Genomic DNA, 26,424 nt, shown 5'->3' with positions numbered 1-26,424 from the left:
ATGTTTAAAAAAAAGTCGTAAGTCCACGAACAACGTAGTACAGTTGTCAGCGTCAATCGAGGGTATGGAATTGCTTGCTTGCGGACAAGAAGTGGGTGAATAGGTGTCTCTTGCATTCAAGAATGACTGTTTATCGCAGATTTTGGTTCTCTTATAGGGTTTATTTTTCATAGCCTCGTGGCATTATAACTTATTCCGTTTACCGACGAGTCTTAAAGCAGCTTTATATCTTCTCGATTAAGGGAAACCTTCATAAACAAAAAGGCTAGTTCATCCTTTTACGTCCATGACAAAGGAAGTGGATAGTTATTTTGTTTGTTCTGTGAAGCTCATGAGTGGTTTTATAACCGGTTCCTTCTCTGAACACCATGTGATTACAAGAATATAAATAGAGTTGCTGTTTAGGCCGTGAGCCTCGCTTCTTCGAATAAGTGAAGCTCATAGAGGAAATTGGGCTTTTCTGGATGTTGCAAGCCTATTTCAGAAAAAGCGTAATGCTAAAAAAACAGGGAGGCTGAAATAAACACTCCCACACGGAAGCAACTTTAGCATTTCTTCACTTCTGATGGCACTCTTCTGAAATATTTCCTATCTGCAATCTGAAGTAGCACCATGGCTGTCCCTCTCACTCTCCTGCTGCTGACAGCACTTTGTGGTGAGTAGCCACACGCATTTTGAGATGGCAGAGCGTTTATGTTTGTAGTGGGGGTTCTGAAAGTGTTGCCTGTTCATAGAGATGTTAAGATCACGTGACAGCAATGTAGTGAGTCTCTCCTCCGGGTATTTCCAGGCCTTTCGATTTGGTGTCTCCGAGTGGATTCCTGCGGCCATCGGAATGATCTTCTCAGTCCTCACTGTTTATTCCACCGTTCCAGTCTATTCTACTTATTTTTCTTCCTTTTCATGCTCCTTTTCCCATCATCCTTCATACTGAACCTTATTAACAATCCGCAGAACTGGTAATCAATAACGCAAATTTAAAATAACAAAGGTCTTAGTCCTAGTTACAAAACTGAGTTCAAACCAATTTTAGAATTTGCCCTTTTGGCAACATATGCACTTTTGGGTTGAACAAAACTTTTATTATTTTAACTTTATTAAGTTCCAGATTACTCCATTTGAATAATTCAATTCAATTCAATTAATTTATATAGCGCGCTACATACCCAGAGGGTCTCAAGGCGCTTGGAGAAGGGTGGGGAATTACTGGTCGAATATCCAGGTTTTAAGTTGCTTTCTGAATGCTAGGTGGTTCTGAGTGAGGCGAAGGTGAATGGGAAGTGAGTTCCCGGTTTTAGCCGCCAGGTAGGAGAAGGATCTTCCTCCCATGGTGGTTTTGTTGATGCGAGGTACAGCAGCAAGGTCTTGGTTGGAGGAGCGTAGCTGGCGGGAGGGGGTGTAGAAGGAAAGTCGTGTGTTGAGGCATTCGGGTCCAAGTTCGTAAAGTGCTTTGTGTGCGTGGGTTAGGAGGCGGAATGTTATCCTCTTATTGACGGGGAGCCAGTGGAGGTTTTTCAAGTGACCAGAAATGTGGTCGTTACGCGGGATGTCTAGTATGAGTCTGGCTGATGCGCTCTGGATGCGTTGGAGTTTTTTCTGAAGTTTTGCGGTGGTACTGGCGTATAGGGTGTTTCCGTAGTCCAGGCGGCTTGTAACTAGTGCGTGGGTGACCGTTTTTCTAGTTTCGGTGGGGATCCAGCGAAATGTTTTTTTGAGCATGCAAAGAATGTTGAAGCAAGATGATGAAATGGCGTTGACTTGTCTAGTCATCGAGAGTGAGGAGTTCAGAATGACGCCCAGGTTCCGTGCGTGGTCTGTCGGGATGGGTGCTTTTCCAAGGGACTCTGGCCACCAAGAGTCGTCCCAGGCAGAGGGGGAGGTACCTAAGATAAGGACTTCTGTTTTGTCGGAATTCAGTTTCAGACGGCTGTGATTCATCCACTCGGCTACTTCTTTCATTCCTTCATGTAGGTTGGTTTTGGCGGTGTTAGGGTCTTTGGTGAGTGAGAGGATAAGTTGAGCGTCATCCGCGTAGGAGATGATGTTGAGGTTGTGTTGGCGTGCGATGGCCGCGAGGGGGCTCATGTATACGTTGAAGAGGGTGGGACTGAGTGAGGATCCTTGTGGGACGCCGCAAATGACTTCAGTGGCCTCTGACTTGAATGGTGGGAGGCGGACTCTCTGGGTTCTTCCGGCAAGGAACGAGGCGATCCATTCCAGTGCTTTTCCCTGGATTCCGATGTTTCTGAGGCGTTGTATCAGGGTGCTATGACAGACTGTGTCGAAGGCTGCGGAGAGGTCGAGGAGGATGAGGGCGACTGTGTCTCCATTGTCCAGTAGAGTTCGAATGTCGTCTGTTGCTGCGATGAGTGCGGTCTCAGTGCTGTGTTTGGCTCGGAAGCCGGACTGTGAGGAGTCGAGGGATTTGTTGGTTTCGAGGAAGGCGGCGAGCTGGTTGTTGACAGCTTTCTCGATGACTTTGGCAGGGAATGGGAGGCGCGAGATGGGGCGGTAGTTTTTGAGTTCGGTGGGGTCAGCTGTGGGTTTTTTCAGAAGGGCGCTGAGTTCGGTGTGTTTCCAGCTTTCCGGGAAGGTGGCGGAGTTGAGGGAGCAGTTGATGACGTCTCGGAGGTGTGGTGCTATGATGGAATCTGCTTTGTTGAAGATGTGGTGAGGGCATGGGTCTGTGGGGATCCTGAGTGGAGGGAGTTCATCAGGCGGATGGTGTCCTCAATGGAGATTGGGTTCCATTCATTAAGGATGTTCAAGGGGGGTGAAGGTACGTCAGAGGGTTGGGTGGGTTGGAATTTGGGTTAGTTGCCGAAGCTGTGGTGGATGTCTGCGATTTTGTCGTGGAAGAATGAAGCTAGGGAGTCGCAAAGGGTTTGAGAGGGAGTGATGTCGTTGGAGTTGGCGGTGGGGTTGGTAAACTCTTTGACGATGTTGAATAATTCCTTGCTGTTGTGGGCGTTGTTGTCTAGTCGGTCTTTGAATGCGGCTTTCTTGGCAGTCCGGATCAGTTGGTGGTGTATGCGGGTGGCGTTTTTGAAGGCGTCCCTGGTGCTGGTGTTTGGGTCTTTTTTCCAGGCCTTCTCAAGGGAGCGGCAAAGTTTCTTGGATTTCTTAAGTAAGATCATTGTTGAACCAGGGGGCGTTTTTGTTGCCTAGTTTGATTTGACGTTTTTTCAGGGGTGCTAGGTTGTCGGCGCTGTTGGTTAGCCATTGAGTGAGGTTAATGGCTGCTTGGTTGGGGTTCGAAGAGTGGGCAGGGGGGTTTTGAAGAAGAGATGAGGAGATCTGGTCGATGGTGATTTTGTTCCAGTTTCTTCGCAGAGTAGGTTGAGGATGGTTGTGGGTTGTGGTCTTATTGTAGATAAAGTGAACGCAGCTGTGGTCCGTCCAATGGAGAGCTGTGGTGTGACTGAAGGAGATATGTTTGCTGGAGGTGAAGATAGGGTCGAGTGTGTGACTTGCATAGTGAGTGGGGGTATTAACAAGTTGTTTGAGTCCGAGGTTGGCGAGATTGTCCAGGAGGGTGGTGGTGTTGCTGTCGTTGCTTTTTTCCAGGTGAAAATTGAGGTCTCCCAATAGAATGTAGTCTTCGGAGGGGAGGGCGTGTGGGGTGATAAAGTCCGTGATGTCTTCACTGAATTGTGCCCGAGGTCCTGGAGGCCTGTAGAGGAGGGTGCCTCTGAGAGTGGTCTTGGGGTCGGTGTGGATCTGGAAGTGAAGGTGTTCAGCGCTAGCGAGGTTGACGTCTGAGCTGGTTGAGATGCGGATGGAATTCTTGTGGACGATAGCGATGCCTCCTCCTGTATGGTGGGTGCGGTCTTTTCGGTTGATCTTGTAGCCTTCCGGGATGGCAATGGTGATGTCTGGGGCTGAGGAGGCATTCATCCATGTTTCAGTTAGGAAGGCGACGTCCGGAGAGATGGTGTCTAGTAGATTCCAGAGGTCGATGGCGTGTCTGTGGACCGAGCGAGTGTTGAGCAGGATGCATTTTAGATGGTTGGTGTCAGGTCTCTGTTTGGTGTTAGTGGATGAGGAGTTGGTCTTGGTGCCGTCAAACTTGCAGGAGTTGCATGTGAAGGGTCCATGAGTGTGTCCAGGGGCGGCTTGGGCGCAGGAGGGGAGTCGTCCGGGGTTAAGGGGTAGGAGGGTGGCGGCGTCGTACGTAATGCGGGAGGAGTGCGGATTGCGGGGGCCAGGGGGTCTGGCGCTGGGCGCGGGCTCGGCACGGATGGGCGTAGACGGGCTTACCTTTGGCGCACCTTCGGCGCGCATGGGGCGCGTCCGCTGCACGTGAACGCTGCACGCAAGTGCATCAGTCATATGTGGCTAGTGGGAGGGGAGGGGCGAGGGGGGGTCAGCTGGGAGGCGGTAGCGGGGTGGAGCTACGGGAGAGGACACAACAAACAAAATGGATGCAAAAATGGAGCCAAAGCAGGTCACAGCCGAAGCAAGCAGAGATCTGGCCACTGATAGCGTTACACCAAGCTAAAAGCAGGCGATGCGGACAGATAATGAATGGCAAACACTGTATGCCAAATTATGCTTTCGAATGATTCTGACGATGCAGCGCTAATATCAATAACAAGCTGTATGCAGAGTGTACTTTCTATTGATTCTAACGAAGCAGCGCTAATATAAATAACAGGCGTCAGCTGCCTCGATAATGCAGCGCTAATTAGCACAATAGCACAGAGCAGAGCAGAGCTACGATACCAGGCGCAGCGAGGAGTCAGGGAGCGAGGAGGAGCGACCGGCTCGGGGCAAGCCCAGATGGTCACAGCGCAAGTTAGGACGGGTCGAGGGTTCTATCCGTGGGAGGGGTGGTCAGCTGGGAGGCGGTAGCGGGGTGGAGCTACGGGAGAGGACACAACAACAAAATGGATGCAAAAATGGAGCCAAAGCGGGTCACAGCCGAAGCAAGCAGAGATCTGGCCACTGATAGCGTTACACCAAGCTAAAAGCAGGCGATGCGGACAGATAATGAATGGCCAAACACTGTATGCCAAATTATGCTTTCGAATGATTCTGATGATGCAGCGCTAATATCAATAACAAGCTGTATGCAGAGTGTACTTTCTATTAATTCTAACGAAGCAGCGCTAATATAAATAACAGGCGTCAGCTGCCTCGATAATGCAGCGCTAATTAGCACAATAGCACAGAGCAGAGCAGAGCTACGATACCAGGCGCTGCGAGGAGTCAGGGAGCGAGGAGGAGCGACCGGCTCGGGGCAAGCCTAGATGGTCACAGCGCAAGTTAGGACGGGTCGAGGGTTCTATCCGTGGGAGGGGGGGTCAGCTGGGAGGCGGTAGCGGGGTGGAGCTACGGGAGAGGACACAACAAACAAAATGGATGCAAAAATGGAGCCAAAGCGGGTCACAGCCGAAGCAAGCAGAGATCTGGCCACTGATAGCGTTACACCAAGCTAAAAGCAGGCGATGCGGACAGATAATGAATGGCCAAACACTGTGTGCCAAATTATGCTAAAGGGTCCTTAGTCTACAGCCAATTGGTGTTCTCTTCTCTCAAACATCTCAGTTCCCTTTATCATTTCCGAGAGTGCTCAATAAAGCATTACAGGCCCCCTAAGTAACTATCATCACTCCTATAAAGCAACCATCCCCCCTTCCCCCTACCCCCTCACAAAATGGAAAGTGCATATAATGCCTATTCGGGAACCCTATAGGGCTCTAGATTTGAGAAGAGAGAAAAAATTGAAGGAAATGGAGTGATATGGTAAGAAGGAATGAAAAGCAGATGGGTCAAAGAGGCAAGAAGCCAAGCAGACATGGTAAAAAATGAATGACTGACTGTGGCTGATGTTCTTCGGCTGCCATCTTGGCTATGCTCAGTGAACAACTCTCACTGCACTTGCACTATGAATGCTGGAAAGTTGATAGACATTTAAAGCACTTGGAATACTTTACTTAGGTCACTGACAAACTGGCATGGAATAATGATCCCGGGTCAATTTTAAAAATATATATTTTTTTATGTTTTAAAGATTTGACACAAAGATTTGAGAAAAAGTGCGTAAATAGAGGAAAACAAAATTGCATTGTTTGTACATTTGCGTACTGACTGTGAATTGGACTGCGTAATGCACATATGAATTGTGAATTCTGTATAGTGGCACTAAAACTAAATTATTTTTGTACTCGGATACTATGTTGGACCAACAACACTAGCTTTCACTTGTGGTGTGTGTTGTGTTACTGCTGTTTAATTGGGGTCCTAGCAGTTAATTGTCCCCTGCAATGGGTACAGATGTTGAGTTGTATATCTTGGTGCTAACAGTGATATAGGTGTCTATTTTACAGATGATCAGTTGGAATGTGTATTGAGGTATTCGGAGTTTATTGGGGTGCACTGGAGATGATTCAAATGAGTTGAGTTGTGTACTGAGGATGCTGACTATGAGAACATTAGAGGAGTTGGATATGAATTAATGTGCTTCTGTTCTCTCAACGAACTGGGAATCAGGATGAGGGTCTAGCAGTTTACCACTGTGTATTTGGGGAAATAGTGGCATGTCATTGTGGTATTAGCAGGCTACTGCGTTGTATTCTTATTGTTGGCTGGATATTTTATTGGGCGTGGTTACAGTTGTGTTAGAAATTGGGTTCTAAGATGACTGGTGTATTTTTATTTATTTTATGCGTTTTTATACAGCGCAGACTTTACCTGAAGGTGTCAGAGTGCTTCACAATAGGAACAGCAATGATACATGAGGAGAAAATTACAAGTGAACAAATTATAAAAGCAAAAGTTAAGTTACATGAGGCAAAAGTGACAATTGTGAACAAACAAAATACAAGAGGTAGCAAACGGTACATTACAGGAGGAAACAGTGATGTGCAAGTTACAAAAGTGTACAAAGTCGAAGTAGAGGTATAATACTGCAGTAAATGGCAGACACTCAAACACAAGAACAAACGTTACGTAAGTAATGGTGGCACTTGTGCAAGTATCTAAAGCAAATCAAAATGTAAGAGGTAGCAAACAGTGTGTTACAAGAGAAAAGTGATGTGTGCATGTTACAAAAGAGTACCAAACACAGGTAGAAGGATAATACTGCAATTAATGGCTAGTCAAATAGCAACCACATCCTAGTCAGTGTCACGATCGCTTTGCCTGGGTGCCGTCAGCACAAGAGGCGGAGCTAGCCGGGTGTTAAAACCCTGCTTCCGGATGGGAGGAGCGCTTCGCGTTCTAGTTGTTTTCTGTATCCTATTTCCCTCCGAAGTTCCTCCAGGTCACTTCCGGGGTTGCTACGGCCGCTGCCACGAGCACTTGACTTTGCTTTACCCCAGAGAATTGCCGTCTCTCCTCACAGATACGTGGTGTTCCCTCCCTGGGTGTCACCACAGTTCCTGATTTCTCCACTACTCTGCATATCGGGTTTGGCATAGCGGGGAGCACCGAGCACAATGCAGTAACGCGCGTAGTGCTGGGATGTATGGCTGACACCAGTGTGAGTGTTTTTTCCACGCAAAGCATTGTCCCACAATAGGGGAATCTACACTTGAGCATCTGCATTTCTGTTTGCTGGTCTATATCTGATTCACGCTTTACCTACTTAGGAGCTCATGTGTTCAGAAGCTCCCTGAGAAGCACAAGGCTCATGTTGTGAATGAGTTCTACCCTCCAATATGGCTACTGTATATTTAGCAGTTTGCAGTCATCCAGAGATGATGGATTATTAGTTGAGCCCGCATTATTTTTTTCTTTTTGAATCATTGTGACCCAGTCTACCTATTGACAGCTGGTCATTGCTATTTTGGGGCTAATCTTTCATTGTTGCTACACCACACCACTGGTAAGATACCACTACCTTGTTATCTTTATATATTCCGATCCCTGGCATTGTAGTAATTTCCCTCTTGCTCTGTTCAAGTGGCACAGCTTATGTATCCCGTATTTATGCAATTAGTGGACACCAGCGGAAGAGGGGAAAACAACAGGTATTAGTTTTGCGATAGTCAATGTCCTGCACAGTAGTATAGGTTGATATTGGTTTGGGAATTATCATTCCACAGGAGGTTAATGCTGTTTCTGACATCTTCAGTGACAGATTGCTGCTGCCTGGGGCGTACCGAGGATTCCTTTTCTGTGAGGTCGCAGTCAAGGTCAAGACGAGGGTTCTACTGCAGTTGTCTTCTTCCCTTGTTTCCCCTCTTACCCCTGCTTACTGGTTCATAGCTTTGACACGGTTGGGCAGATCAGTAGTAGCGGGAAGTTGGGACCTGTGCATCGGCTCCCTGTCTCTCGTTCCCGTGGAAATACTAGGTGAGCCTTGACAGTCAGGCAACCCCTAAATTAAACTGCGCTCACCCCCTGGTAGCTTGGCACAGAGCAGTCAGGCTTGCCTTTTGAGGCAATGTGTAAAGTATTTGCATAACTCTTCAAACTGTAAAACAGTGAAAACACCACACACAACGATTCGACACCAGGTTAGAAAATTAGCTCTTAATCTAATAAATAAAACAAGAACAAAATGACAAAGATCCAATAGGTGAGACTTGATATATGAATTTTTAAAGAATAAACAGTAAAATAGCTCTTAGAAACAATGAGCGTTTATGTGGGATATCTGGTCGCATCGGACGGGGACAAAGTCAAAAGTTCAGGCAGACGGTGAATCAGCACAGGCTGGACACAGGGACTCACTGAGGTCCTCTGAACAAAAGTTCCTTAATCCTGGCGGCGTTGATGTCGAAGATGCGGGGTGCAGCCGAAGCTATGCGTTGGTGTTGATCCACGTAGTGGCGGCAGTACTTTGGCCCTGATCCGTGCAGCAGCAGCAATGCGTTTGCATCGATGAGCAGTAAGCTGTGAAATGGAAATTTGGCGTCAAGACAACCATCGACAAGATACGAGGACCTTGCGCTGAGACAAATGGTGATTCCGTAGGCGATGCGTTGGTGCTGATCCTCGCAGTAGAGGTGATGCTTTGGTTCCGATCCATGCAGCAGAGGCAATGCGTCGGTTCTGAGCTGCGCAGAAGCTGCAATGTGTCAGTTCAACAGCGGTTGCTTCTGATCTGCTGGAACAAACACCTCAGGCCCACTTCCAAGGGTCCAGGACTGGGGGACACTACTTGGTAGGGTAGACTCACAGATGGCAGAGTCCAGTTGCAGAAGCAGGGTGGTTGGAAGTCTTATGTCACTGAGACTTCAGATCAGTAGGCCAGCCAACTAGCCCTTGGAGTCACTCTGTGTTCAAGTGATGCAGGTTCAGTCCTTCTCACCCAGGGCGGGATCCAGCAGGCAGCAGGGCAGCACAGCAAGGCAAGAGATCAGCAAAGTAGGAGTCCAGCAGAGTGACAGCCCTTTCAGCAGCACAACAGTTCTTCTTCCTGGAAGAGTCTTCACAGGTCCAGAAGTGTACTGGAGTGATGGTGTCAGAGGTCCAGTACTGATACCCAGTTAGCCCTTTGAAGTAGGTGAGACTTCGAAGACTGATATTTGAAGTGCACTTAGGTCATACCTTCCTGTCCAGGCTCCAGACTCACTACAGGGTGGTATGCAGTTCTTTGTGTGGGGACAGGACACAGCCTATTCAGGTGTAAGTTAAGCTGGGTCCAGCTTTTCTCTTCCATCCTTCCAGGATGGCCCATCAGATTTCCGGAGTTCAGTGGAGAACCAGCTGGCTTTCTTGGCGTGAGGATTTCTTGAAGGGGGAGATGATGTTGGCGCAGTCTGTGATCCATTTGTGTAGGGTAAGGGTGTAGGTGGTAGAGTCGTCATCTGTGGTGGCGGAAGCGGAGCTGCTGAGGGAGAAGTCTAGCTGGTTGTCGGAGATCTTGTTCCAATTCCTACGTTGGAGCTGGGGTGTGCGTCTGCGGGAGATGTTTGTTTTAAAGGTGAAGTGGATGCAGCAGTGGTCCGTCCATGGGAGTTCGGAGGTGTGGCTGAAGGTGATGGAGTTTCCTGCTGTGAAGATGGGGTTGAAGGTGTGTCCTGCTGACTACATTGGAACAAATCAAAAGCCTTGGAGTCTGGCTGGACCACAATCTAGACATGAAGGAGCAATCTTGGAAGGTAGTAGGAACCTGTTATGGAATATTGAAGATGCTGCCTTTCAATGCCAGGAAACTGCTGGTTCAAGCCTTGATTCTCTCATGTTTAGATTACGCAAACGCTCTCTATCTGGGTTCCACGCGCTCAACAATAAAGAGACTACAGACTGTGCAAAACTGTGCAGCTCGCCTCATTTTACAGACCCCCTATAGGGAATCTGCACGATCATCAGTAGCTTCTCTCCATTGGCTCCCAGTCGCTGAGAGAATTCAGTTCAAGGCCCTATGCATTGTTCACAAGATTCTATCTTCTAAGAGCCCAATAATTTTGCACTCCATCATCTCTCCCTACCGTCCCAGGAGAGCCCTGCGCTCTGGGAATAAGGACATGGCAGTAGTCCCTAGGATATATAAGTGTAGGAGTGGCAAAAAACGATTATCCTACATCGCTTCCAAAAGCTGGAATACTCTTCCAAACCACATTTGTCTTGATGACGACTATCTGTCCTCCGTAGACAGCTTAAAACGTTCCTGTTCCCGGATACTTAATGTTTATTTGTGTATGTTCTGTTCCTAAGTGCTGGGAGACCTTCTGGTAGCCATGTGCTTTACAAATGCCAATTCATTCATTCATTCATTCATAATCTGTTTGAATCCGATCATGTGGAGGTGTCCAGGAAGGAGGTGGAGTTGGGGTCTTGGCGTTTGTTGAGGTGAAAGTTGAGGTCTCCCTACAAGGTGTAGTCAGTGGAGGTGATGGAATGCGGGGTGAAGATGTCGGTGATAGAGTCGGAGTAAGGTGCGTGGGGTCCGGGAGGTCTGTAGATCAGGGTGCCTTGGAGGTTGGTGTATGGGTTAGCCAATATCTTAAAGCGGAGGTGTTCCATTAGGTCTGTGGGCCCATCATTGTATGTACTCAGACGGAGGTTGGCCTTGTGGGCAATGGCGATGCCTCCACCAGGCGATTTTGGCAGTCCTTCCAGGTGATTTTGTATCCTTCAGGGATGGCGATCGCAATATCTGGTCCTGAGGTGGCGTTTGTCCAGGTCTCGGTAAGTCAAGTCAAACTTAAGCTCCATTTGTGTATAGGTATCTAGGGGGAACACACAAAGCCAAGCTGTCAACCACGCCAGACTGATCAGAGACAGGCAGCAGGCACCAAATGGCTAAAGCAAGAAAATGCCAACTTTCTAAATGTTCAAAGTGGTGATATGCACACTGTTCCTTTTTACTTTTTTTCACTTCCAGTGTTTAAATTGATCATCAGAGCTGTGTGCTCACTGGGTCAGTGCCTTGCCCTGGCGGCACAACAATATATTCCATGTAACGGGGAGCGCAACTGCATTCCACACCCAGCTGCACTGCATTAAGTGGATATACCACCCTATTCGAAAGTTTTAACATGCGTTCTCTGCATTGATTCCTTTTAATCCAAAGTGTAATCCAAAGTTTATAAACTCATTGTTAGACCTGGCACTATTGGCGTGGGTCTCACTTCCATTTTTGCTGTTGCCTCATGTGTTTTTGCTGGTGTTAGATGCTTTGGGCACTGTGCCACTGCTGTCCAGTGCCACAGTGCAAGTGCTCCCTGTTGTAAATTGATGTTTGGATTAGTGATTCTATGTTTGGCTATTTTGGTTTACTTGTCAGACCCTAGTCTAGTGCACTGAGTGTGCCAGGGTGTGGCGTGTAATACAAATGCTGCTGGTGGGCCTGCAGCACTAGTTGTCACCCACAGAAGCAGCCTTGTAAAATGTGTCTAAGGTCTGCCATTGCAGAGCCTATGTGCAGTCTGGTACTGTCATGCTGACTGGGCAAGTGTACCCACTTGCCAGTCCCTAAACCTTCCCTTTTCTTCATATCAGTCACCCCTATGGTAGGCCCAAGGGCAGGGTGCATTGTAAGTATAAGGTAGGATAAGCCCTGATGTGTGTGGCATGTCCTAATAGTGACTTACAGCCATTTTCGTTTTTCACTGTTGCAAGGCTACCTGTTCTCCATAGGCCAAAATGGGCTGTTAGAGTATTACATTTTATAATCCTAACTGTCTCAGAGAACATGGTAGAAATTCGAGTTTAGTATGCCTGAACTCAGAATAATAAAATACATCTTTTTGCAAATACCACTTTTAGAATGTAGGTCTTTGCTTGTCTAACCATTCAAACCTACCTCTGCTAGGTTGTGTATTCCTATGTCTGGTTTTGAGAGTGACAGGGCTGGGGAATTCCAGGAGACAGGCTGAGTCACCCAGTGGTGAATAGAGAGATCTGCATCTAGATGGGAGGGAGGAGTTGCACCTGAACCTTGAATAGGGCTGTGCCTGCCTTCCACAATGCTGGCTCCACCCACTGGGGAGCGACTAATGTCTCTGCCCTGCACACTGAAAGAAGAGAAGGAGTCCTGTAAACAAAGTGCTCCAGGACTGTACTTGCCTTCCACAATGCTGGCTCCACTTCCTGTGGGGCGTCTGATGTTTCTGGTCTGCACTGTGAAAGGAGAGTGCTTCAGAACTGGTTTGGACTGGGAAAAGGCACCTCTTCCCTCAGAGAACAAAGGATTTTGGGGTATAAATATTGGGACCCTGATCCCATAAAATTAGATCACTTTGGACTACAAGAAGACTACAAGAAGAAACCTTTACTGAGGAGAGGAACCTGAAGAAAACTGAGGAGAGACTATTCCAACGCTGAAGTGCTGCTTGGGGGATTGGCCTGCAGTGATTGCCTTACTGCCAGGAAGGAGAAAGGAACTTTGTGTACTGTGCTTTCAACTTGTGAAGGATCTCCAAGTGCTTGGAAAAGAGCTTGCCTCCTGCTGAAGTCTCAGGGACAACAGACTTCACCCCCAGCTCCCTAGAGTTCTTGTGGAAGTGCCTGCTGCTGTTTTGGGCCTTCTGAGGAACTGCTTGTTGCAAGGAGCTGGAAGCGTGACTCAACGAGAAGAAGCGTGTCGCTGTGTCTGCCGTCGCAACTCCGAAGGAGGGTGTCGCCGCTGGAACTGTTGCACCGCATCGGAGAGAAGCGTGCCGCAACGAAGAGGAAGCGCGTCGCTGCTGCTGCCGTCGCAACTCCGAAGAAGGAGGGTGTCGCCGATGTAGTTGTCTCACCTCACCGCATCAGGAGAGGAATCTCGCAACGGTCATGTGTGACGTCATCAGCAGTGCATTGCGGGGGCACGAGTTCTAGTTAGCTGAACTAACTATAACGGGGGAATTTTTATGGTTTTGTACGAGTAAAATGTCCAACTAACTATAACGCCCCTGAAACCTATGTTTTTTCAGTGAATTTCCAAGGTTTTTTAAATGCTAATTTCTAACTATAACGTACCTGAAACCCATGTTTTTTTAAAGTGAATTTCAAAGGTTTTTTAAATGCTAGTTTATAACTATGCCTACAGAGGTAGGACATGTGAAGCAAGAAGAAAAAACACACATAAAGAAGCAAAAGAAACACAGAAAGAAGCAACATAAGTCCATAAAGATGAAGAAAAGTGCAGGAAGAAGCAAGACATGTGCAGAAAGAACCAACAGAGGAACAGAAAGAGGCCGTATTGCAAAATCATCCTGTGCCCACAACTTTTTCTGACGGTGCTGGTGGTAACTGACTCTGACTAACCAGGCCTAGAGCCAGTGCTATGCTAAAAGACACTTAGAATACAGTGAGGACACCTTTATACACTAGGGAACACGATGCGTTGGGGCACCCCTGTGATTAGCATGACCTCCTCTGTAAGCCCGTAGAACATAATAGGGCAGGGGGATTAAAATTACCTCTAAGTCAGAGGAGCAGAAATATGCTACTTTAATAGTCGCATTTGCAGAGTGGTGGAGAAAGGATGCTGGGCGTCCAAGCAACGCTCAAGAATTCCGCTGCGTAGGACTTACTGGAGTTACCAGGAGGGATTGTTCGCCCCCAAACTCCCTCAGGACTAAATTGAACTTCATCCCCCATCCTGTAGTCTGCCCCGAGGCACGTTTGCTGAGTGGTAGAGAAAGGAGGCCATGGCCTCCGAAGACGTCTTAGCAAACCCACTGTGTGGGACTTACTGTCGGTAACAAGAGGGGTACTTGGCCCCCAAGGACATCCTTGGGGGACAATTCCCAAACTATTACCTTCAGTCAGTCCTACACAGCAGCATTGTTAAGTACTCGTGCCATGCCCACTTTGCCCACCACTCTACAAAGCACTCATTGGCACGCTCTTGGATGGGGATTGAAGTCCCCTTCACAGCTGGGGGTCCTTTAGGGGCCAACTAGCCTACCTTTTACCTCCAGTAAGCCCCAGGCAGTGGTATTGGTGAGAGGTAGACAAAGGCCATGCCCCCTTTCTCCACCATTCTGCAAACACGCCCCCTGGCATATTGTAAGTTTGGGGATCAAGTCCCCTTGAATCCTGAGGGTCCCTGGGATCCAACTAGCCATCCAGGTACCTCCAGTAAGTGCCACAGGGCCTGAGGTGACATGTGCGCAAACACACCCCGTGGCGCGTTTTAAGTTGGGGAATTAATTCCCATTCAATCCTGAGGGCCCCTGGGGGCCAACTAGCCCACCAGGTACCTTCAGTAAGTGCCACAGGTCTACGTTGCAGAGAGATGTAAAAAGGGGCTTGGCCTGGGCTTCAACTCAGGCCCTGCCCCCTTCTTCATCACTGTGTAAACACGCCCCGTGGCATGTTTTCAGTTGGGGCATTAATTCCCATTGAATCCTGAGGGTCCCTGGGGTCCAACTAGCCCACCAGGTACCTACAGTAAGCGCCACAGAGCTGTGTTGCATAGAGGTGTAAAAAGGGGCTTTGCCTGGACCACCTCTCTGCAACGCAGGTCTGTGGCACTTACTGGAGGTACCTGCTGGGCTAGTTGACCCCCAGGGCCCTCATGAATGAACGGGAATAAATTCCCCAACTTAAAACGTGCCATAGGGAGCGTTTGCGGAGTGTTGCTGGGAGGGGGCGGGGACTCCAGCACAATCGTCTTTTTTGTTGGTTTTTTTTTTAAGAAGGGGGCTCCCCTTCCTTACCTATTTTATGGGCCCTGGGGACCCATCCCACAGGGCCTGACTCCTTTTTTTTTTAATGGAAGGAGGCCGCGTAGCCCTTCTCCCGAGGCATGGCCAATGTTTTAAAAAAATATTATTTATTTGAAGGGGGACTGCGTCGCCTCCCTCCTCAGGCAATTTATGGCCCCGGGGACCCTTATGCCCCGGGGCCGGCCTTTGCTTTTAAAAAATATATATATGTATATTATTATTAAATTATGAGGGAGGGGGCCGCGTGGCCCCCCTCCAAGGCCACATCTGGCTCCGGGGACCCCATCCCCCGGAGCCTGGCCACTTCGTTGGGGACCTTGGGGGGAGCCCTAATGCCCCCATGGTCCCTGCCCGCTCCGCGCCTCCTGCGCGAGCCGGCATTGCTTTTCCACATGGGGAGCTGCTAACATGCAGCTCCCCATATGGAAAAGCAATCTGGTTTGGATTTTGAAAGCGAGAGCAGGTTTCCTGTTCTCTCTTCCAAAATCCAAACCACAGTTTGCTATGGCAGGGCGGGAGCAGCGAGGATCCCGCCCTGCCTTAGCAAACAGCAGTGTCCCGGGGGTGGGCTCCTCGGGACACTGCAGGAGCCAGCCCTGGGGGCTGGCGGTATACAGGGCCATCCCATGCTGAGCGTGGCCCCCTTCCCAACCAATGTCCCCGGGACTGGGGGCATATTTGCATTATAGTGCCCCAGGGAGGTGGCGGGCCCCGGGGTGTGTGGGGGGGGCTCTAGCAACCCACGCCGGTATGTTAAAAAAAAATAAAGAAGCCCCAGGGGGTGGCGGTCCCCAGAGCTGCGGGTGGGGGGCAGTGTGCCCCCCTTTAAAAAGCAAGCCCTGGGGTGGCCCCTGCATTTTTATTTCTGAAGGGCCCCGGGACTTGGCCCACCGGGAAGCTTAATTAAACAAAGCTCGGGAGCCCGCGCTTCGTTTTTTAACATTTTCTGCAGGATTCGCGCATCCAGCGCGAATTCGGCAGATTTTCTTTTTTTTTAATTGCTTTTTGGGACTCTTGGGGTCCTTGTGGGACCCCCTGAGCAGGCCTAGGGGTCAGGGTGTTTCTACCCTGCCCACTTTTCTTGTTTTTTGCGTTGTTTTTCTCTTTTTCTTGTGCCTCGTTTACCGAGGCACAAGATGGCTGCCAACACTTTCTGGTTTGGAGTGTTGACAGCCAATTAGAATACAGCTTGTGGTCGGGAGGGTGCGCGAATCCTCCGTGCCTCTAAATATCAAAACTTTTATTGTTGCTTTTCTCAGCAACTTCTGAACGGATTTACACCATTAAAAAAAATGTTGCTTTCTGAAGCAAGCACTACCTTTTTGCCAAATTTGGTGTGATTCCGTTCAGCAGTTCCAGCAGTAGACGTGTCTAAAGTTTCGTATGGGGAATGCATTTTTCAACCTTTTTTTTAGATTTCTCAGGAACTACGGAACGGATTTACACCATTTAACAAACAGTTTTTTCTGAAATAAGGGCTACCTTTTTGCAAAATTTTGTGTAATTCCATTCAGCAGTTCGAGCTGTAGCCGTGTCGAAAGTTTCCTATGGGACCCCCCTTTTTTCTCGGCCCCCGTTCGCCGAATCATCCCGAAACTTTTAAGGTAGGACCTGGCCGGAGTGGGTCATAAGTTTTGAAAATTTTGCGAAGATTCGTCAACCGGCGCCAAAGTTATTGAGAAAAGAAAAAACACTTTTTGAATAGAAACAAGGTCCAAGCTATACCTACCTACTGGCGACCACCAAATTGCCGGCGTATGCTTTCGCTTGTCTGCTGCTGTGGGATGCTGTGAGACGCTGTGAGAGCCGAGAGGAGTCTAACGTGTTTATATATATATATATATATATATATATATATATATATATATATATATATATATATATATATATATGAACACAGGTTTCCACGAACAGCAAACGGACTCAACTCCAGCCGCAGTACCGCCAAGAAACAGGAGACCCAGATTTCTGTGAGTGATTTTTATTCCGCAACAGACAGCATAACGTTTCGGCCTACAAGAGGCCTTGGTCACATGACGCCTTAGAGGGCGGCGGCAGAATTTTAAAGTGCAAGTGCTAGTGAATGCGACATTTTCATTGGGTGTCATTAGGATGCACAATAAAAATAGTAAAAATACTGAAAATTTTCACTGTGCAACGGGCAAAAAGTATTGGGATAAATCCCCATAACGGTAATATTTCACATGAAGGACAAACTGTCATGAATCAAACTTCAACTTTTGTTGATTGGCACATGCCCAAACTAAATTCAGTTACATAAAGTAACATAGATTAGTGCAAAAATAGCAACATAAATAATTTAGCTATAAATATATAATATATGTAAAATATATAAAAAATACAAAAATACACGGCATGTCCTAAAAACCGGCCTAAAATCCAATTCTTTATATATAAAAGAATGAATTAATTAAAATCAATACTGTTACACAATATCTAGTTGAATATTAAATGCTAAAACAGTCAACCAACATCTCATCCAGTGGCCATCACGCAAAGATTCAACCAGAAAAATACATTATGTATATGCCCAGTTTTGCAGCTTTGCATCCTATATTATGACACCAGAATAAATAAGTAAGTGAAAAAATAAAGTGCAAATAGTGTCTCAATGATGTGTGAAGCAAAAGGTAGAGTATGTGATCAATGAATTGCATCATCTTTATAAACACCTACCAAATACTAATTACTTTTTTTTTTTTGTATCCTCATCTGCCCGACACACGTCCCTTAGATGCGGGAGAAACCAACCAATCATCTCACTGCCTCTAGAAGCAAGACCCTGGAGATTGAGTCGCTTCCCTACTTGGCAAAGAGTTTTATGAGTTGATAGGTACAACCGTGCATCTTATGACGATGTCTCAAAACAACTTCGTGCCAAAGTATTCAGTATATAAATGTCGGAATCTGGGCAGACCACAATACTGAACTTGAGTGGATGGGCTTAATCATCGGATATTGGGGGAAAAAAAAAAAACAATATAGCCTTACTTCCATTCCGTCAAAAGCTTCCAAAATGAGAGATTCTGAGCTCTACATGATATTCTCAAATCTACCCTTGAGGTTTCATATAATGAGTTTAACCATCCTGAGTGAGTGGGAGGGGTGGTTTCTACCCATTGCATACATATCTGCCGTCTTGCCAACAGAATGGCGTAAAACAGAAGGGATCGTGCTGCCCCAGTTATGTTCTGGTGTACACCAAGGATGACTAGTGATAAAGATAATGAGATATCGGTTTGAATAATAGAGTCCAGGGTAGCTTTAATCTCTGTCCAGAAAGTGGCTAGACGGGGGCATTCCCAAAACATATGAATGTCAGATGCTGAGGGGAGTTTGCATTTGTTACAACATTTCCCCTCTTGAAATTTAGACAGACGTAGAGGAGTAAGATTAGCCCGATGTAAAGTGAACAGATGGTTTCGTCTGAACCAAGCGGGTTTTACCAATTTATATAAAAGAGTGAAAGATTCTATCCAACTGTCCTCCTCTATTGCCTCAATTTCTCTCCCCCATAACTGTTTTGGCAGGTGAAACTCCCCGTCTATCTCCTCATGTATAGACCAATACCAACAAGCCACCTCTTTACCTCCTATCTGTTTTCCAACTAGCTGTTGTTCTAGAGGACTAGTTCTCCCGATATTAGGGACTTTCCTGATCAGTTCTCTGGCCCAACTGCTAATTTGTATGTATTTAAATCTAGACAGTGTCACCTCTACTCTTTCCCTAAGGGCTTCCCACGCTATCAGGATACCACCATCAAGTAAATCCCCCCATCTGGCAAGCCCAGCTGATATTAGAGGGGTGGCCAGAGAGTCTTGTAAGCATGGTGGAAGCCCGGGAGAGTCCCAAATTGGTGCATAATTAGAGTAATACGCCAACCCCACTCTACGCTTAATTTGTACCCACGTCTTTAATTGCGTTAATAAAATCTTTAACCTCACCTTCTTGAAATACTTTTGTTCTCCGAACTTGAAAAGAAACCCATCCAATGGGAGGTTTGCCCCTACCAACATTGCCTTAAATAGTTTCCCATTTGAGGTGACATCTGGTGTCTTCAGAAGCATTCTTGAATGGGAAAGCTGGAACGCCCACGAATAGTACTGAATATCTGGGGGGGCCAGACCACCTTTTTCCCTCCTCCTCCTCAATTTTTTCCAAGCCAACCTTTTCGCTTTGTACCCCCAAATGAAAGAATTTATTTCTTGTTGACACTTAAGAAGTTGTTTAGAATCAAATGCAATGGGAATTGCATTAAAAATAAAGGTCAATTTCGGGAGTATGGACATCTTTACAATATTAACCCTCCCATATATTGATAGTCTAAGACCTACCCAGGATCTTAAAAGGGCCCTACACTCTTTGGCAACCAAGTCTAGGTTTGATTTTGCTAAATCGTCTATGTCTTGAGTGATTTTAACTCCAAGATAACGTATTGCGTGTGTTGAGGGCGTCACCCCCACACCCGGATTGGCAATATTCCATGTCATCAACTCGGTCTTTTCGGCGTTAATATCGTAGCCTGAGATACCTACAAATTCTTTGGCTTTTTCGACCACTACGGGAAAAGCATTTGCAGGGTCACTGGTGTATATTACGATATCATCTGCATATAGCCCAACTTTCCTTTCCCATCCACCGAATTTAAATGAGGGAATTCTTAAGTCATCTCTAAAGGATTGTGCAAGTGGCTCAATGTATATATTAAATAATAAAGGGGACAGGGGGCAGCCCTGTCTTGTCCCCCTAGTGATCTGAAAAGGCTCAGTACACACACCATTCACCATGATACTTGCACTGGGGTTTTGATATAAGACACCAATTGATCTTCGAAAAATTGGACCAAATGCAAATTTCTTCATGGTTTCTGCTAAGTATGTCCAATTTACCCGATCAAACGCTTTAGTTGCGTCAAGGGTCATAATCGCCAAAAGGAAGGGAAAAAGTGGAGGCAATGTCCACTGCCCCGATCAGATCGTATGTTAGGTCCGAAAGTTGTCTACCCTTTATAAAGCCTTTTTGGTCAGTATGAATAATTGACCCAACCTCACGTCCCAGTCTGTTTGCCAGCACCGCCGCAAAGATCTTATAATCGCTGTTTAAAAGTGAAATCGGCCTATATGAGCCGCATTTGGCTGGGTCTTTCCCGGGTTTAGGAATCAAGACAATAATCGCCTCTCCCCAAGACTTCAGAGGAGCCACACCGTTTATTAGGATTTTGTTGAAAAGTCTTGTCAGCACCGAAATTATTTCCGGGGCTATGACCCGTAATAGTTCGCCAGGAAAGCCATCCGGGCCTGTTGCCTTGCCCCTCTTCACCTTTTTAATGCTTTCCTTCACTTCTTCTTCTGAGATAGGCCTATCAAGACGCTCGCTTTGTTCAGAACTGAGAGTGGGAAGAGTAATTTTCTCCAACCATCTAAGATTTGAAATGGGGTCCTCCAAAATTTCTTCCTTGTATATTTTTTGAAAAAACTCCAAAAATGCATCCCCAATATCTTTAACAGATGTTCTTTCACTTGCCTCTCCATCTACTTTGATATGTTTTATGTGTTTTTTTGCCTGGTCCGATTTAATTTTCCACGCCAGGACTTTACCTGCAGACTCACCATATTCAAAATTGGAGATTTTACTTACTTCCCATTTTAGGGCGACTCTTTCTTGCAGGATGTTTTCTAGCTTTTCTTTTAACCCCTTACGTTGTTCTTGCTCCGTATTGGTTCCGATTCCGGTACCAATATGTTGATCCAATAATGCAATGTCCCTTTCAATACTATTGCTCTTGGCTCTGTAGATTTTCCCTCGGTAAGAGGCCCTATTAGTTATGTAGCCTCTCATATAAGCTTTAAAGGCTTCCCATACTGTATTTAATTGTGTGGAATTAATATTTGTGTCCATGAAAAATTTTGTTTCGTGGATGAAAAGGTCTGTTTCTTCTTCATCTAGAAGAATAGTGCGGTCAAATGACCACAAAGCCTGAGAGGGTTGCTGGCCCGATTGCAAACAAAAAATTATAGCGGAATGGTCCGATAAGTGTGGAGGTAAATATGTTACATCCTTAAGGTGTTCTCTGAGTGAGTAACTAAAAAGGGCGTACTCAATCCTTGATTTATGATTATATTTATAGTTGTGGTATGAAACACCGAGTGCCCTACCCGCTCTCTCCCTCCATGGATCTGCCAATCCGAGTGTCGACATAACATCCCCCAACACCTGCCTGGATTTTTTAAAGGTACTGTCCTTGAATTAGGGGATTTATCCAGCCTTGGGTTGAGTACCAGGTTAAAATCTCCCATCCAGATTATCGGACCTTGTGTTGATAATAACTGGTTCTGAATTTTAAACAAATATGAGGGGTCATCCTGGTTAGGTCCGTAATAGCCTACCAAATTGTATATATTAATAACTAGACTGACTCTAGCGTATAGCCATTTGCCGCTTAAATCCTCCTCATATGCAAGAATCTGGGCTTTGATTTGCTTTTTGAAGATGATTAATATACCACGAATATTCACATTATGATTAGTGCAAATATAGCTGTCAATCCATCTGGTTTTACTCAGGATTTCCTTCACTTCATGTTGGAGAAGATGTGTTTCCTGGATGACTATGACCTGCGCCGGTGAGTCCCTCAGATATTGCAATATTCTATGTCTCCTACTCTTAACACGCAGGCCATTGACATTCCAGGACAGAAATTTTATTACCATCAGCCAGTGACCAGACCCCTCCTCCTACTCCGACTCAATAAAGGATTGTGTCTCCCAGTAAGGCTTAAGAGAAATATAAATAAACATACACTCAATCGAACTAGTAAATTTGAGACTGTGACTGAACAGTGAGGATGTTTTATAGTTTTACCCCTCCCCCCCTCCCACCCCACCCTGGAAAAAATTACTTTTTTTGGTAAAATTTCTTTTTATGTCAGATTAAGACTATGTTGAAACAGATTTAAAAAATACATAGATTTGTGTTTGCGAATGGGATGTTAATCAGACTGGTCCCCGTCTGCCATCCAAACACAGATAGTGGCGATTTTTTCAGTTATACAGATGGTTTAAACACAAAAAACAGATTCTTGCAGCAAAAATAGATGGTATTACATAAATTTCATTTGCTTGCAAGATAGTGTTAAAAGATGACGTAACACCATAAACCTCACAACATTCAGATTACTCAATGGAATGTTTAGGGAATTTTTACCCTAGAGACAGGTATAAAAATCTTCTGAGGCATTAATTCCCTGAGGTGCTTTGCTATCCAACGTCAAGATGTATCTTGTTTCTAAAGCTCTAAGTTTAGCATCCCTATCACCGCCTCTTCTAAGGGGACCCACTGAGTCAATGGCATAGTACTTCAGGAGAGCATTGTTGTTATTGTGGTGTTCATTGAAGTGTCTAGCCACTGGATAGGAAGAATCATTGGTATTGATAGCCCTCAAGTGTTGGAGTACACGTTTGTGGACTTGCAGTTTTGAGCTGCCCACATATCTTAAACCACACGGGCACTCCAACACATATACTGCAAATTCACTCTTGCAGGTTAGTTTTCTGTTGATTCTGCATGGGACTGCTGGGAAAGGGGTAAGATATTCCGTTCTGTTTACCCCATGTGAACAAGCTTTACATGTAGAGCATTTCCTGAAACCTCTACTGCTTGCCTGCCAATCCTTAGGTGGTTCCAGTTCTGGGCTAGATTTAACCAAAGCATCCTGTAAGGAATATGCCCTTCTGTAAGTAATTGCTGGCTTTCTCGGCATTAGTTCACCAATCACGGGATCACATCTCACTAGATCCCAATGTTTATTCACTATCTTTCTTAGTGCCCCATGTTGGCTATTGAATGACCATATTAGTCTGATAGGTTGCTGCGTGGACATAGGAGTTGGGCACTGGGATTTTTTATGTAACAGTGCTGTTGCACGAGGAAGGGCATTAGCTTTACATATGGCAGCCGCCAATGTGTTCTCGCTATACCATCTAGCCAGAAACCTTTGTTTACTGGCCTGTTGTGCTGCATTTCACTGTGCCTTGGTACTGCAAACCCTTCTGATCCTGAGCATTTCCCCATAAGGGATGCTCCTTATCAGATGCGGAGGATGGTGACTCTTGGCGTGCAATACCGTGTTCCCTGCAGTAGGTTTTCTAAATAATGCTGTTTCCAGGCAGCCATTGGTAATCTCAATTGAGACATCCAGGAAAGTTGCTTGGCATGCACTTATGTTAGAAGTAAATGCCAAATTGTAGTTGTTAATGTTTAACTTCTCAATGAAACGTTCTGCCTGTGCTTGTGTACCATGCCAGATCAAAAATACATTGTCGATGTATCTATACCATCGTACGATATGATCTCTGCAAATTACTGAGTGTTCACCAAAGAGGACCTGTCTTTCCCAGTATCCCATATGAATACAGGCATAACTGGGAGAGAAACAGGCCCCCATGGCTACTCCCCTGACCTGTTGATAGTGCTGTTTGTTAAACATAAAGAAGTTGTTGTTCAGGCAGAAACTCATCATTGACAGTAGCATCTTATTATGTTCTATAAATTCAATCGGACGTTGTCCCAAATAGTATGCAGTAGCCCTCAACCCATCCACATGCACAATACTCGTGTATAACGATGTAACGTCAAGAGTAATTAGCAAAAATTCTGGATCCCACACTAATTCATTGATTTTCCTCAAAAAATCGCTGGAATCCTGGATGTAAGAGGGGAGCCCACACACAAATTCCTGCAAAAATGAATCCACATAAACAGTAGTCTTTTCCAGAAGCCCCCCACATGCAGAGATGATAGGTCTGCCAGGGGGCTTGCTTGAGTTCTTGTGGACCTTTGGAATCAAATATAGGACGGGCGTAATGGGGTACTCATTTTTCAGAAATTTTAGTTCATCCATGCTGATGAGACCCAATGATCTCCACCCCATCAACAATGAATAAAAATTTGTTTGAGACTTCTTGACAGATCCCACATCACAATGTCTATAGCACGTAGCATCATTAAGTTGTAATAATGCTTCCTCCAGATAGAGGTCTCTTGTCCATAAGACAATATTGCCACCTTTGTCCGATTGGCGAACAATAACATTACCACATTTCTGTATTTTGGCAACTAAATCAGTATACCTGCGGTTATGCCTGTGTTTGTATTTATTGTTCTTGAGTGTTTGTTCATATAGACCCTTAATGTCCTTGACAGCTGCTTCATGAAAAATGTCTATATTATCGTGCAGCATATGTGGTGTGTACGTGGAGCGTTTTTTTAAATTCGTAAGACCACCAGTGTTCATTACAGGCTGGCTCTCACCACTCTGTGACAAAGAATGTTCTCACCTCAGTCCCTCCAAATCTTGTAGCAGTGGCATATCATTCGCTACCAGGGCTGGGCTGGTTGTAATTTTATCAGTTCTCACTTCCCCCTTGCGAGGCTTGTTATTCGCAAAATGTTTTCTTAGTTTTAACTTCTGTGTGAATTTAAACAAATCAATGCGTGTATCCACGTAGTTAAAATTCCTGGGGGGGCAAAATGACAATCCTAGCGAAAGAGTCTTCAATTCCATAGATGATAATGTCATAGGGGTGAGATTGATCACAGAGAGGTTCGTGTCCTCCTGCACTCTCACTGCTGTTTCTTTTTGTTCCACTGTTTGTTGTAGTTCCTGTGCTTTGGTTTGGCACCTTGTGTTTGCTTTGCGCCGCTCTCTCCGCTTTGTGTTGGGGCTTTTGTAGCGGTTTATTGTTTTACCCTGGGCCGCAGTGTATCACGCCTGTCCTGGCGCACACATTCCAGTTCTTGTGCCAGGGTAAACCGGGTAAACCCCAACCGGATCTGGCTCTGCTTGCATCCGATTCTGACCCGCTGTCCATGTTTGAGCTAAGGTCTGCATTCGAAGAACTGGTAGGAGATGCTGATCTTTGGGCACCACTCGCCGAAGGAGCATTGCGAGCAGTGGGGGGCTGAGCAACCTTCATAGCGCCGTATTTCCGCGCGAATGTGAAAATGCGCCCCTCAAGATAGTCATTTTTATTGCGCTGGAATTTAAATTGTTTCCTCTTAATAATGATATCCTCCTCCTTTTGTACACGGGCCATCATTTCCTCCCGTAATTTTTTGCACTCAGGAGCAGTATCTATATATATATTGCAATGAAAGTCAGTAAGACAAAATGATGTGTGTGGCAAGGTACGGTGTTAGTTTTTCCGCATCCCCTCCTGTCACAGCCAGCAGCTATGGTGATGGGGCACAATGGGGCCAGGACAAATAGTTCTGAGACACGGGCTCCATCTGTTCGCACCTCTAGAAGCGCTACTTTACTTCAGCTCTTTCCTACAATCTTACTAAAAGTTACACTCAATGACAACTCTGAACTTGATTCTAAATGCAGCTTAAATTGAGTCCCTGGCTGATCTAGAGCCTGTTTATTTCTTGGTCTTCTCAAGTTCTCCGCATCCCTTCTCAATTGATCTCGCTTGTTACTCTCTGTGTGCATTCATGGTACATAGATATCATTCCTCATCTTTCCATCAATTTCCACAGTTCCTTAAGGACACCATTATTTTCTTTTGATTCAATCTACTCTTCTGCTAAAATTAGTATCCCTGTCCTCACAAGATTTTGTTCACTTGGTTGTCTTTGATATAGCCATGATTTATTCTATGTGTACTGCCTTTTCTTTGTTGCTGTGTGCCTACCTCTTCTTGTCAGCATTCTGCCCAATACATGCACTATCCACATACCTCCTTTAGCATCTAAAGGTATTGATGTTGTCCTCCTTTCTTACTTGCCACTCATCTGTTATATTTCTTCTGACTTATGACAGTCTTTGAAGTTCTCAATTAGTCAGTATGCGCTTCAGTCTTGTTTGTGCCCATTTAAGCTGTTAGACCTTTTCCGCTTAAATACTCCTCTCATCCATATTAGAGATGCTTCTGTGCATTATCTCAATACCATTTTAAATTGAATTTCACTCAACTTGAGTAAGGAAGGAATATGAAAAATATTGTGTTTTGACTTTTCCTTAGGTTTTATAGCTACGCCCCTTTATTGGTTTTATGTGTGTCCTGCTAAATGTAATTTTAAACTCCTCTTCAGTGCTCTGCAGTATTTATGTGGGAGTGGTGTCTTACGAGGGGACATTAGGAGTGCATACCTTAACCGTAGTAACTATGGATTTCATCTTTTCCATGGATTGGTTGTCACCACATCATTACTTTTTGCATGCTCGGTGCTTCCCCCAACCCCGAGCTTTTGGATTCCTTTACTCACATCCACCCACATCTAAGGCTTAGATGAGATTCTTTGATTAATCTGCCCACAGTATTGGAGAAGGTTCCCCCCCACCCGT

At 45.8% G+C, this 26,424-nt stretch overlaps 1 protein-coding gene across 1 annotated transcript in view; it reads left to right on the top strand.

Annotated features, from left to right (window-relative positions):
- Positions 1–543: 543 nt before the first annotated feature.
- LOC147728786 (uncharacterized) overlaps positions 544–26,424 on the top strand; it is a 408,842-nt gene continuing 382,961 nt past the window's right edge. Inside the window, exon 1 of the mRNA XM_086962560.1 lies at positions 544–655. Coding sequence (XP_086818686.1) covers positions 613–655 — 43 coding nt within the window. The 5' untranslated portion in view covers positions 544–612. The remainder of the gene's footprint in view (positions 656–26,424) is intronic.

This window comes from Lissotriton vulgaris, chromosome 3_1, assembly GCF_964263255.1.
Source record: "Lissotriton vulgaris chromosome 3_1, aLisVul1.2, whole genome shotgun sequence".
Lineage (NCBI taxonomy): Eukaryota > Metazoa > Chordata > Amphibia > Caudata > Salamandridae > Lissotriton > Lissotriton vulgaris.
This window is presented reverse-complemented; position numbering and strand designations above follow the sequence as displayed.